This window comes from Coregonus lavaretus, assembly GCF_964263955.1.
Source record: "Coregonus lavaretus genome assembly, chromosome: 7".
NCBI lineage: Eukaryota > Metazoa > Chordata > Actinopteri > Salmoniformes > Salmonidae > Coregonus > Coregonus lavaretus.
In genome coordinates, this window is record NC_139994.1 from 29,177,866 (window position 1) to 29,191,120 (window position 13,255).

The following is a 13,255-nucleotide window of genomic DNA, read 5'->3' on the forward strand; positions in this document are numbered from 1 at the left end:
GGGGGCAGAGACAGACACAAAGAGATAATCAGAGATGACAGAGAAAGGCTGAGAGAGAGAGAGAGAGAGAGAGAGAGAGAGAGAGAGAGAGAGAGAGAGAGAGAGAGAGAGAGAGAGAGAGAGAGAGAGAGAGAAGGAAAGACAAAGAGGCAGAGACACAGAGACATAGAGAGCAGACATAGACAGAGACAGAAAGAGAGAGAGGGGGAGAGAAAGAGAAGAGAGAGAATGAGAGGCAGAGAGACACTGAGGATAGAGAGAAGACAGATGGACGAAAGAGGCAGGCAGAGAAATAGAGAGAGAAGGAGATGGAGAGAAAGAAGCAGAGAGAGAGCGAGAGGAGAGAGAGAGAGAGAGAGAGAGAGAGAGAGCAGTGAGAGAGAGAGAGAGAGAGAGAGCAGTGAGAGAGAGAGAGAGAGAGAGAGAGAGAGAGAGAGAGAGAGAGAGAGAGAGGAGAGAGAGAGAGAGAGAGAGAGAGAAGAGAGAGAGAGAGAGAGAGAGAGAGAGAGAGAGAGAGAGAGAGAGAGAAGCAGCCAGCAGCAGCAAGTGCAGTCCTCTGCCACAGCTGAGCAGTTCTCCCCCCTGAGAGTTCTGAAGGAGCACCTCCGCTCTCCTCACCTGATCCTGTCTGGCACCCTCTGCGTCTGGTTGCCATCTGTCTGGCAGTTGCCTGCGAAGAAGTGTGGCCCTCGGGCCCAGCCGTACTCCTTCCTCAAAGCCATGGCTCCGTGGGTCAGCACAGACACCCCTTTGGCGATCCTCCTGCGGGCTCGTCCCTCCAGCCCTGCGGACGCACTGCGAACAAGGCCTTGGGGAGGCCCTCCAGGCCAAGGCCGGACAGGGCTGGCCCCACGGCGAACCACATGTGGGAGTGTCCGGCCTGACCCGAGGCCCAGGCCGCCTTGAAGATCAGTGCGGCCTCCTCCTGGGAGCAGTAGAGGAGACGCACCTGGAAGGAGCGGGGAAGGAGGAGGGGAAGAAGAGGGTAGGAGGAGGGGGGGGGGGGGGGAGCGAGCGGTTAAGTGGGAGTCTTGTTGGACCGAACTAGGTCAAATGATGTCAGTCACACTGTGGCAGTTTTGGGGGAGTTGCTGACCCCATTCACTGCCCTCTTTGAAAACATCTCAATTCAGACCATTTCCCACTCAGGCTGCAGCAGTGGACAGTATTTTGAGCAAAATGTCATATTCTTTTTCTCTTTTTAAATTATATTATTTCTTATTTACATACAGTGCCTTGCAAAAGTATTCATCCCCCTTAGCATTTTTCCTATTTTGTTGCATTACAACCTGTCATTTTTATTTGCATTTCATGTAATGGACATACACAAAATAGTCCAAATCGGTGAAGTGGAATGAAAAAAATACCTTGTTTCAAAAAATTCAAAAAAATTAAGAACGGAAAAGTTGTGCGTGCATATGTATTCACCCCCTTTGCTATGAAGCCCCTAAGTAAGATCTGGTGCAACGAATTACCTTCAGAAGTCACATAATTAGTTCAATAAAGTCCACCTGTGTGCAATCTAAGTGTCACATGATCTCAGTATATATACACCTGTTCTGAAAGGCCCCAGAGTCTGCAACACCACTAAGCAAGGAGCACCACCAAGCAAGCGGCACCATGAAGACCAAGGAGCTCTCCAAACAGGTCAGGGACAAAGTTGTGGAGAAGTACAGATCAGGGTTGGATTATAAAAAAATATCTGAAACTTTGAACATCCCACGGAGCACCATTAAATCCATTATTAAAAAATGGAAAGAATATGGCACCGCAACAAACCTGCCAAGAGAGGGCCACCCACCAAAACTCACGGACCAGGCAAGGACGGCATTAATCAGAGAGGCAACAAAGAGACCAAATATAGCCTTGAAGGAGCTGCAAAGCTCCACAGCAGATATTGGAGTATCTGTCCATAGGACCACTTTAAGCCAAACACTCCACAGAGCTGGGCTTTTCGGAAGAGTGGCCAGAAAAAAGCCATTACTTAAAGAAAGAAATAAGCAAACACGTTTGGTGTTCGCCAAAAGGCATGTGGGAGACTCCCCAAACATATGGAAGAAGGTACTCTGGTCAGATGAGACTAAAATGGAGCTTTTTGGCAATCAAGGAAAATGCTATGTCTGGCGCAAACCCAACACCTCTCATCACCCCGAGAACACCATCCCCAGAGTGAAGCATGGTGGTGGCAGCATCATGCTGTGGGGATGTTTTTCATCGGCAGGGACTAGGGAACTGGTCAGAATTGAAGGAATGATGGATGGCGCTAAATACAGGGAAATTCTTGAGGGAAACCTGTTTCAGTCTTCCAGAGATTTGAGACTAGGACAGAGGTTCACCTTCCAGCAGGACAATGACCCTAAGCATACTGCTAAAGCAACACTTGAGTGGTTTAAGGGGAAACATTGAAATGTTTTGGAATGGCCTAGTCAAAGCCCAGACCTCAATCCAATTGAGAATCTGTGGTATGGCTTAAAGATTGCTGTACAGCAGCAGAACCCATCCAACTTGAAGGAACTGGAGCAGTTTTACATTGAAGAATGGGCATAAATCCCAGTGGCTGGATGTGCCAAGCTTATAGAGACATAGCCCAAGAGACTTGAAGCTGTAATTGCTGCAAAAGGTGGCTCTACAAAGTATTGACTTTGGGGGGGGTGAATAGTTATGCACGCTCAAGTTTTCAGTTTTTTTGTCTTATTTGTTGTTTGTTTCACAATGAAAAATATTTTGCATCTTCAAAGTGGTAGGCATGTTGTGTAAATCAAATGATACAAACCCCCCACAAATCCATTTTAATTCCAGGTTGTAAGGCAACAAAATAGGAAAAATGCCAAGGGGGGTGAATACTTTCGCAAGCCACTGTATGTGTCAAAAATACGATCTACAGCAGGGTTTCAATTACATGGAAGAAAATCCTAAATTCACCATCCCAGGTCTAACTATTTTAAGTATTCCAGTTAATTTATTAAGTATTCTGAAAAATTGGCAGAATGTCTTAGCATATTTCCAAGACAGGTGATTGGAGTGTCTTTCAGGTAATTGGATACCAAGACAATTCTGTACTAATTAGACTCCACAGCAGGGTCCCCGGGAACAAGGTGGAGAAAGACTGTCCTGCTGTACAGGTACACTGCAATGAAAGGATGACGGCATGAAATACAACAAAGGTCCCCACAGTCCTGTGCCTGGGGCTGGTATAGCGGGTTGAGCTACCATCTGCAGCACAGTCTGATGGTCTATGGAGCTTTTAGCGCAGACTGGGAATTCACAGGACATTTACATTTAAGTCATTTAGCAGACGCTCTTATCCAGAGCGACTTACAGGAGCAATTAGGGTTAAGTGCCTTGCTTAAGGGCAAATTGACAGATTTTTCACCTACTCGGCTCGGGTATTAGAACCAGCGACCTTTCGGTTACTGGCACAACGCTCTTACCCACTAAGCTACCTGCCGCCCAACCGGACACAACTGCATGTTTACACTTTCAGTGTGGGATCCAACCCCAGTCACACAGCTATTCAGTGTGGGATCCAACCCCAGTCACACAGCTATTCTGTAGTCTCCCTTCTACCTTCAACCCTGTCTAAAGAAATAAAAATGACTAAATGATTAAGAAGAGTGAATAAAAAGGTCCCCAGTGTAGACCTGGGTTCAATCCCCAGCGTCTGTCCTTCCTGTGTCTCCCCTCTTCATCAGTATTCCCCTCTACTTCTGTACCATTAGAAAAAGATGAAGCATAAAAATAAGGCAAATAAAAAAAATGGAAGGTCGTCGCCGTCTCACCTGCGCCTCGTTCTCCTTGAGCAGCCTGCGTGTGCGCGTCCCTCCCGGGTCGTCGGTGACGTTGAGCATGACCACGCCCTTCTTCTCCCAGCCGATGAAGGATCCGTCCGTCAGGCCCTCCACCATGGCCAGGAAGTCCTCGTAGCCATGGTGACGTGTAGCCACCACGGAGAAGGAGGTCCAGTCAAACTCCTCCAGCACCTCGAAGATCACGTCCAGCTGCATGGCTGTGGAGCAGGTGAACTGGAGGTAGATGGAGCCACTCTCCTAAAGAGTGAAATGGGTTTTCAGGACACGGAAAGAGAAAGAGAGTGCAGTGAACTGGAGGACGGTGCTGTCTCCTAGAGGGTTGTGTTCAGTAGGGAGAAAACATTTTGAAGCTGAGTGAAATGGGGAGGTAGTAAGTGAACAGAGTTTTATTTTCTGCTTTTGCCTCCTGAGACCCCCCAAAAAATAACATTTTGGTGGGATTACATATATATTTTTTACATATCAGAAGTGTTTGGGGTGAGAAAAAACATGTTACCAAGAAAAGAATGTGAAAAAATATTGTTATTTATCTTTTATTGTAAGTGCAAAATTGTTCTCTGTAGTGGTCATTAGGACGTAAATATTATACATTTACATTACAGTCAATGGGTACAGCAGCTGAAAAACATTTACATTACAGTCAATGGGTACAGTAGGTGAAAAACCTAGTTGCGGCATCCGGGACCACTACAGAGGACATTTCTTGATAAGCTCTTAATTTAGCTCTTATTTCATGTGAAAAAAGTTCTACACGGTCCTGAAAACCCACTTAACTATTCCTGAGATATTCACTTACTAGAAGCAATTTCAATATCAAACTCACAAAAATTATCATTAATAATTACACACACTTCGTAAAATTGTTCCATTAAATGTGCTAATTTTCACGCCAGCCATTTTTCAAAGAACCAGGAAGATAAAGTTGTCAAGGTCACACCCCCACGCATGTGATATCATTGAAAAGCCCAGAATGTCCTCTCAAATAATACAGTGGCCTGTATGGCCTCAGCGATACGGACCAAGAACGGATGTCCACTAGAGAGGACAAAAATGAATTGCTGGGTCTCAGGAGGATAGAAGAGGAATCAAGGCCTCGTATTCACAATGAGTCTCAGAGTAGGAGTGCTGATATAGAATCAGTTTTGCATTTTAGATCATAATGAGTAAGATACATGGACAGGAGAGACCTGATCCTAGATCAGCACTCCTACGCTGAGACGTTTTATGAATACAGTGGAGTCCAGTATCTTGTTTAATAGGGAGAACACATTTTGTAAAAGTGTGAAACGAGGAGGTAGTATCTGAACTTGTCCAATAAGAACACAGTTTATCCCTACTGAACATGGTCCATGTTGAGAGTAAGGTAAAGTGAGAATGACAGTGTGAGCTTAATTCAATCCTACACGCTTAGTCCAGTTGCTTAGTCTGATAAAGGTCTTTTTAGACCATAACGTTGGTTAGAAAGATCCATTAAAGTTGTGGTGCATCAAGTTTTTTACCTATTCAGTGGCTTTACATTCATGCCATTGCAATTTTACCCATGGTTAAATAGGCCTATAATCACACAATGTCTATGGGTACTATAAAAACCCTACTACAGCTGCTACCCTCAGGTAGACTCATTTCAAAGCTTCCTGTTTTAAGAGTAACTACATGCGTAGATAGTAGTTTTTACACAAAGACACCGCGCGAACATCGATATGGCCATTGTAATTGAATTCCAGTCTCAATAGCCTTCCTCCCTTTCTTTGTCTGTCTTGTGTAGACATGTGACAGGGACTACTGTGATGTCTTTCCAGTACAATCCTGCAGTATGTCCCAAATGGCAACCTATTCCCTTTATAGTGCATTACTTTTGACCAGAGCCTTATGGGCCCTGGTTAAAAGTAGTGCACTATGTAGGGAATAGGGTGTCGTTTGGAACACACCATGTATCTCCCTTTGTTTTTTTTTACCAGATGTGTGTTAAATTATTAGTTATTCACTGTGCCACTATTTCTATTTTTTATAAAAAATTGTAATCTTATCTTTAACTCTGCATTGTTAGAAAAGGCCCTGAAAGTAAGCATTTCACTGTTAGTCTACATCTGTTGTCTATTTGACAAATCATTTTTATTTCATTTTATTTCAATTAAAAAGACGTGCCTTCCTCTCCTTGACTCCTTTCCTTTATCTTCACTGATCTGACCAGACTGGACAAGTAAAAGTGATATGAGGAAAGCCTACAATTGTCCAGTTCTTTTAGATTAGATTAGGATAAGAACAGATTGAGGAATGGAGAGAGGAATGGAAGATACTGTACTGAAAGGTTTAAGAACAAGTAGAGGATAAGGTTTCTAGAACCTTATACATAAGACAGACAAGATAACAGAGGCATAGATGGGTAAAGACACTTAAAAATGTTTCTTGTTAGAAAATACAAAATACTTTTGCCAAGTAATGTATTGAATTAAAATATGTGCAAGTAGCCCCATTAACTACAACAACATTCTCAGTAACGATTACAGAAACGTTGTACTTGCTATGACTGTGATGTCGTTGTTTATCTACCTTAGTTGAATTCACTGACTGCTGTAAGACACTCTGGATAATAGTGTCTGCTAAATGACCAAAATGTAAATGTGTAAAAATGAGCACTTGCAAAGCACATTGGGTATTATTTTCTAATGAGCTCTGCCCCCAAACAATTAGTATTTTAATCAAATGTGGCCTTGTTTGTGGGCAGAGTTCATTCAAATAATACCCAGTGTGCTATGCAAGTGTTCATTTTAAAATTCTGGTCATTTATCAGACACTCTTATCATACCCTAGTGCCATCATACTTCTGATACCAATGCAGCAAATTTGGGGTGATAGGGGGCCACAAAATTGTGAACCGCTATAAAAACAATGGTACAGAAAAGTATTTTGTATTGTCCCAAACTCGGACCTGGGAACCCCAAGTAGTGCACATTTTGTGTTTTGCCCTAGCACTACACAACTGATTCAAATAAACAAATATTGATGATTAGTTGATTACTTGAATCAGCTGTGTAGTGCTAGGGCAAAAAACTAAATGTGCACCCCTTGGGGTCCCCGGGACCGAGTTTGGGAAACACTGCTCTAAAGTATCTTGTTACAAAATACATTGGATTGTAGTTCAGGACAGTGAAATACAAATGACAAAATACTCAAAAGTAATTGAAATAGGTATTTCAAATACATGTAACAGAAATACTGCCCATCTCTGAACAGAGGGATACAATTTAGAAGGAACTACACTACTAGTCAAAAGTTTGGACACACCTACTCATTCAAGGGTTTTTCTTTATTTTTACTATTTTTTACATTGTAGAATAATAGTGAAGACATCAAAACTATGAAATAACCCATATGGAATCATGTAGTAACCAAAAAACTGTTAAACAAATCAGAATGTAGTTTATATTTGAGATTCTTCAAATAGCCACCCTTTGCCTTTATGACAGCTTTCCACACTCTTGGCATTCTCTCAACCAGCTTCACCTGGAATACTTTTCCAACAGTCTTGAAGGAGTTCCCACATATGCTGAGCACATGTTGGCTGCTTTTCCTTCACTATGCCGTCCGACTCATCCCAAACCATCTCAATTGCGTTGAGGTCGGGGGATTGTGGAGGCCAGGTCATCTGATGCAGCACTCCATCACTCTCCTTCTTGGTAAAATAGCCCTTACACAGCCTGGAGGTGTGTTGGGTCATTGTCCTGTTGAAAAACAAATGATAGCCCCACTAAGCCCAAACCAGATGGGATGGCGTATGCAAAGAGTCAATATTTGCAGTATTGACCCTTCTTTTCAAAACCTCTGCAATCCGCCCTGGCATGTTGTCAATTAACTTCTGGGCCACATCCTGATTGATGGCAGCCCATTCTTGCATAATCAATGCCTCCTTGCTCGCACATGCTTTTTCCAGTTCTGCCCACAAATCTTCTATAGGATTGAGGTCAGGGCTTTGTGATGGCCACTCCAATACCTTGACTTTGTTGTCCTTAAGCCATTTTGCCACAACTTTGGAAGTATGCTTGGGGTCATTGTCCATTTGGAAGACCCATTTGCGACCAAGCTTTAACTTCCTGACTGATGTCTTGAGATGTTGCTTCAATATATCCACATAATTTTCCTTCCTCATGATGCCATCTATTTTGTGAAGTGCACCAGTCCCTCCTGCAGCAAAGCACCCCCACAGCATGATGCTACCACCCCCGTGCTTCACGGTTGAGATGGTGTTCTTCGGCTTGCAAGCATTCCCCTTTTTCCTCCAAACATAACGATGGTCATTATGGCCAAACAGTTCTATTTTTGTTACATCAGACCAGAGGACATTTCTCCAAAAAGTACGATCTTTGTCCCCATGTGCAGTTGCAAACTGTAGTCTGGCTTTTTTATGGCGGTTTTGGAGCAGTGGCTTCTTCCTTTCTGAACGGCCTTTCAGGTTATGTCGATATAGGACTCATTTTACTGTGGATATAGATACTTTTGTACCTGTTTCCTCCAGCATCTTCACAAGGTCCTTTGCTGTTGTTCTGGGATTGATTTGCACTTTTGGAAATTGCTCCCAAGGATGAACCAGACTCGCAGAGGTCTAGAATTATTTTTCTGAGGTCTTGGCTGATTTCTTTGGATTTTCCCATGATGTTAAGCAAAGAGGCACTGAGTTTGAAGGTAGGCCTTGAAATACATCAACAGGTACACCTCCAATTGACTCAAATTATGTCAATTAGCCTATCAGAAGCTTCTAAAGCCATGACATCATTTTCTGGAATTTTCCAAGCTGTTTAAAGGCACAGTCAACTTAGTGTATGTAAACTTCTGACCCACTGGAATTGTGATACAGTGAATTATAAGTGAAATAATCTGTCTGTAAACAATTGTTGGAAAAATTACTTGTGTCATGCACAAAGTAGATGTCCTAACTGACTTGCCAAAACTATAGTTTGTTAACAATACATTTGTGGAGTGGTTGAAAAACAAGTTTTAATGACTCCAACCTAAGTGTATGTAAACTTCCGACTTCAACTGTACATTTTTCAGAAAGCTACAGTGCATTCGGAAAGTATTCAGACCCCTTGACCTTTTCCACATTTTGTTACATTACAGCCTTACTCTAAAATTATCAATCTACACACAATACCCCATAATGCAATATTTTTGCAAATGTATAAAAAATTAGAAACTGTAATATCACATTTACATAAGTATTCAGACCCTTTACTCAGTACTTTGTTGAAGCACCTTTGGCAGCGATTACAACTTGAGTCTTTTTGGGTATGACACTACAAGCTTGGCACACCTGTATTTGGGGAGTTTCTCCCATTCTTCTCAGCAGATCCACTCAAGCTCTGTCAGGTTGGATGGGGAGCATCACTGCACAGCTATTTTCAGGTCCACTAGAGATGTTAGATCGGGTTCAAGTCCGGGCTCTGGCTGGGCCACTCAAGAACATTCAGAGACTTGTCCCGAAGCCACTCCTGCGTTGTCTTGGCTGTGTGCTTAGGGTCGTTGTGCTGTTGGAAGGTGAACCTTCGCCCCAGTCTGAGGTACTGAGTGCTCTGGAGCAGGTTTTCATCAAGGATCTCTCTGTACTTTGCTCTGTTCCTCTTTCCCTCGATCCTGACTAGTCTCCCAGTCCCTGCCGCTGAAAAACAGTCCCACAGCATGTTGCTGCCACCACCATGCTTGTGCCAGGTTTCCTCCAGATGTGACGCTTGGCATTCAGGCCAAAGAGTTCAATTTTGGTTTCATCAGACCAGAGAATCTTGTTTTGTCTGGCCACTCTATCATAAAGGCCTGATTGGTGGAGTGCTGCAGAGATGGTTGTCCTTCTGGAAGGTTCTCCCATCGCCACAGAGGAACTCTGGAGCTCTGTCAGAGTGGCCATCGGGTTCTTGGTCACCTCCCTGACCAAGGCCCTTCTCCCCCGATTGGTAACTTTGGTCGGGCGGCCAGCTATAGGAAGAGTCTGGTGGTTCCAAACTTCTTCCATTTAAGAATGCTGGAAGCCACTCTGTTCTTGGGGACCTTCAATGCTGCAGACAGTTTTTGGTACCCTTCCCCAGATCTGTGCCTCGACACAATCCTGTCTCGGAGCTCTACGGACAATTCCTTCGACCTCATGGCTTGGTTTTTGCTCTGACATGCACTGTCGACCTTATATAGACAGGTGTGTGCCTTTACAAATCATGTCCAATCAATTGAATTTACCACAGGTGGACTCCAATCAAGTTGTAGAAACATTTTAAGGATGATCAATGGAAACAGGATGCACCTGAGCTCAATGTCGAGTCTCATAGCAAAGGGTCTGAATAATGATGTAAATAAGGTATTTCTGTTTTTGATTTTTTATAAACCTGTTTTCGCTTTGTCATTATGGGGTATTGTGTGAGATTGATGATTTAAAAAAAATCAATTTTAGAATAAGGCTGTAACGTAACAAAATGTGGAAAAAGTCAAGGGGTCTGAATGCTTTCCGAATGCACTGTGCACAATTAACAAGGCCAAGTGATACTTGAATGAAGCCTGTAATTGTAGAAAGGTTCACAGTTGGATATGTGTACAAAAATAGGTTAAGCATCAAATTATACATTTGAGTTTGAGAAGAAAGACTGATTAAAGGTGCTAGGCAAAGGTCTGGGTTGCCTTTAAGGGTTGGGTTATCCCAAATAGGACTGGGTTGCGAATAAGCGTATACAGTGGCTTTCAAAAGTATTCACCCCCCATTTTTCCTATTTTGTTGCCTTACAACCTGGAATTAAAATGGATTTTGGGGGGATTTGAATCAATTGATTTACACAACATGCATACCACTATGAAGATGCAAAATATTTTTGGGGGTGAAACAAACAAGAAATAAGACAAAAAAACAGAAAACTTGAGCGTGCATAACTATTCACCCCCTCAAGTCAATACTTTGTAAAGCCACCTTTTGCAGCAATTACAGCTGCTAGTCTCTTGGGGTATGTCTCTATAAGGATTTTTGCCCATTCTTCAAGGCAAAACTGCTCCAGCTCCTTCAAGTTGGATGGGTTCCGCTGGTGTACCGCAATCTTTAAGTCATACCACAGATTCTCAATTGGATTGAGGTCTGGGCTTTGACTTGGCTATTCCAAGACATTTAAATGTTTCCCCTTAAACCACTCAAGTGTGGCTTTAGCAGTATGCTTAGGCTCATTGTCCTGCTGAAAGGTGAACCTCTGTCCCAGTCTCAAATCTCTGGAAGACTGAAACAGGTTTCCCTCAAGAATTTCCCTGTATTTCGCGCCATCCATCATTCCTTCAATTCTGACCAGTCCCTGCCGATGAAAAACATCCCCACAGCATGATGCTGCCACCACCATGCTTCACAGTGGGGATGGTGTTCTCGGGGTGATGAGAGGTGTTGGGTTTGCGCCAGACATAGTGTTTTCCTTGATGGCCAAAAAGCTCAATTTTAGTCTCATCTGACCAGAGTACCTTCTTCCATATGTTTGGGGGGTCTCCCACATGCCTTTTGGCGAACACCAAACGTGTTTGCTTATTTTTTTCTTGAAGCAATGGCTTTTTTCTGGCCACTCTTCCGTAAAGCCCAGCTCTGTGGAGTGTACGGCCTAAAGTGGTCCTATGGACAGATACTCCAATCTCCGATGTGGAGCTTTGCAGCTCCTTCAGGGTTATCTTCGGCCTCTTTGTTGCCTCTGATTAATGCCCTCCTTGCCTGGGCCGTGAGTTTTGGTGGGCGGCCCTCTCTTGGCAGGTTTGTTGTGGTTCCAGATTCTTTCCATTTTTTAATAATGGATTTAATGATGCTCCGTTGGATGTTCAAAGTTTCTGATATTTTTTATAACCCATCCCTGACCTGTTTGGAGAGCTCCTTGGTCTTCATGGTGCCGCTTGCTTGGTGGTGCCCCTTGCTTAGTGGTGTTGCATACTCTGGGGCCATTCAGAACAGGTGTATATATACTGAGATTATGTGACAGATCATGTGACACTTAGATTGCACACAGGTGGACTTTATTTAACTAATTATGTGACTTCTGAAGGTAATTGGTTGCACCAGATCTTAATTAGGGAATTCATAGCAAAGGGGGTGAATACATACCACTTTTCCATTATTTATTTTTTCGCATTTTTTTCACTTCACCAATTTGGACTATTTTGTGTATGTCCATTACATGAAATCCAAATAAAAAATATTTAAATTACAGGTTGTAATGCATCAAAATAAAACGCCAAGGGGGATGAATACTTTTGCAAGGCACTGTAAGTACACTTAGACAGGATATGCCATTGAGAGAGTCTCTAAAGGTAGGGTTGCACAACTCCTCGAGGGCCACTCTCTCTGTTGTCTGTTTCATCAGTGGCTGATTTTGACCTTTGTAAACCAAGTGTTGAACCCTCCCAGCAATCAGTGACATTAATTGTTCAATTATAGTAAGTACCAGGCAGACACAAAAAGCAGCAGGACTGCGGCCCTCGAGGCCTGAAGTAGTGTTCTCCTACTCAGACCACACTGTATACAGCGGGCAACAATTGTTGAAAAGATGACGTCATCATACTAGTTGTATAAGGGGGACGTTTTGTGATTTTTTTTTTAGCAACCAGATAACAACCAAAATACAACGTCTTTCCCATGATGTCTTGAAAAATACATCTTTACCTGGTTGTAACAGAGACCAGTTGGTTGCAATCTGATTTTATGACGTCTTCTCAACCAGAAACCCAGTTTACAACCAGAAAATGAAGAAGCCAAATTCTGCCCACTGGGTAAGATGAGGCTTCAAACACACAGTAACTTAGGACTTGTTCTGGAAAATGCAATAATTCTGCCACGACAGACTGATTGATTACTTGAAGTCCATTAAAAATGGAAAGGTCACAGCCAGGTAGTTACCTGAGGCTCCCTGCCCAGGCCGGCCCCTCCTCCCACAGCCACAACGGGCACTCCGGTCTGGGCCGAGACAAACTCCATCATGGGGGCCAGGGGAGCCTGGTTGGGTGGTGGGGGCCTCTCCTCCTCGAACACCAGGCCCTGGAGCGGTGTGGTCGCCAGCAGTTCACACAGCTGCAGCAGAAGGCTCGCCGGGCTGCTCTCGTTCACCGTCAGGTATATCACGTTGGCCGGGCCATACTGCGTCATCACGCTGTCGCCCACCAGAGCCACCGACGCAGACGCCAGCGGCGTGGACGCCGCCACCGTAGCCAATGACGACGAGGCCCCCCTTCCCTGAGGCCCCCCAGGCCCGCCCGTGGCGCCCGTTCCCCCAGAAGCGGCCGTCTCCGGGAGCAGGGAGGAGCCCGAGTGGACCACAGCGATGTTGACTACGCCCAAGTCCCTCTCTCTCTCCCGGGGGCGGAGCAGGAGGGGAGGGGAGGAGCGGGCGGGCCCCGTGCAGGCCAGCACGGCCAACAGGAGGGAGAGGGCGGGCTTGGCCGCCATGGGGGAGGGAGGGGGC

The 13,255-nt window shown here is 44.2% G+C and overlaps 1 protein-coding gene across 1 annotated transcript in view; it reads right to left on the reverse strand.

Annotated features, from left to right (window-relative positions):
- LOC311132491 (uncharacterized protein) overlaps window positions 1-12,939 on the reverse strand; it is a gene marked incomplete at both ends in the record, with an annotated part of 37,195 nt that extends 24,256 nt beyond the window's left edge. Inside the window, 4 exon segments of the mRNA XM_084165774.1 lie at window positions 619-766; window positions 769-949; window positions 3,780-4,046; window positions 12,694-12,939. Of these exon segments, the coding sequence (XP_084021900.1) occupies window positions 619-766; window positions 769-949; window positions 3,780-4,046; window positions 12,694-12,939 (842 nt within the window).
- Between the last annotated feature and the right edge of the window lie 316 nt (window positions 12,940-13,255).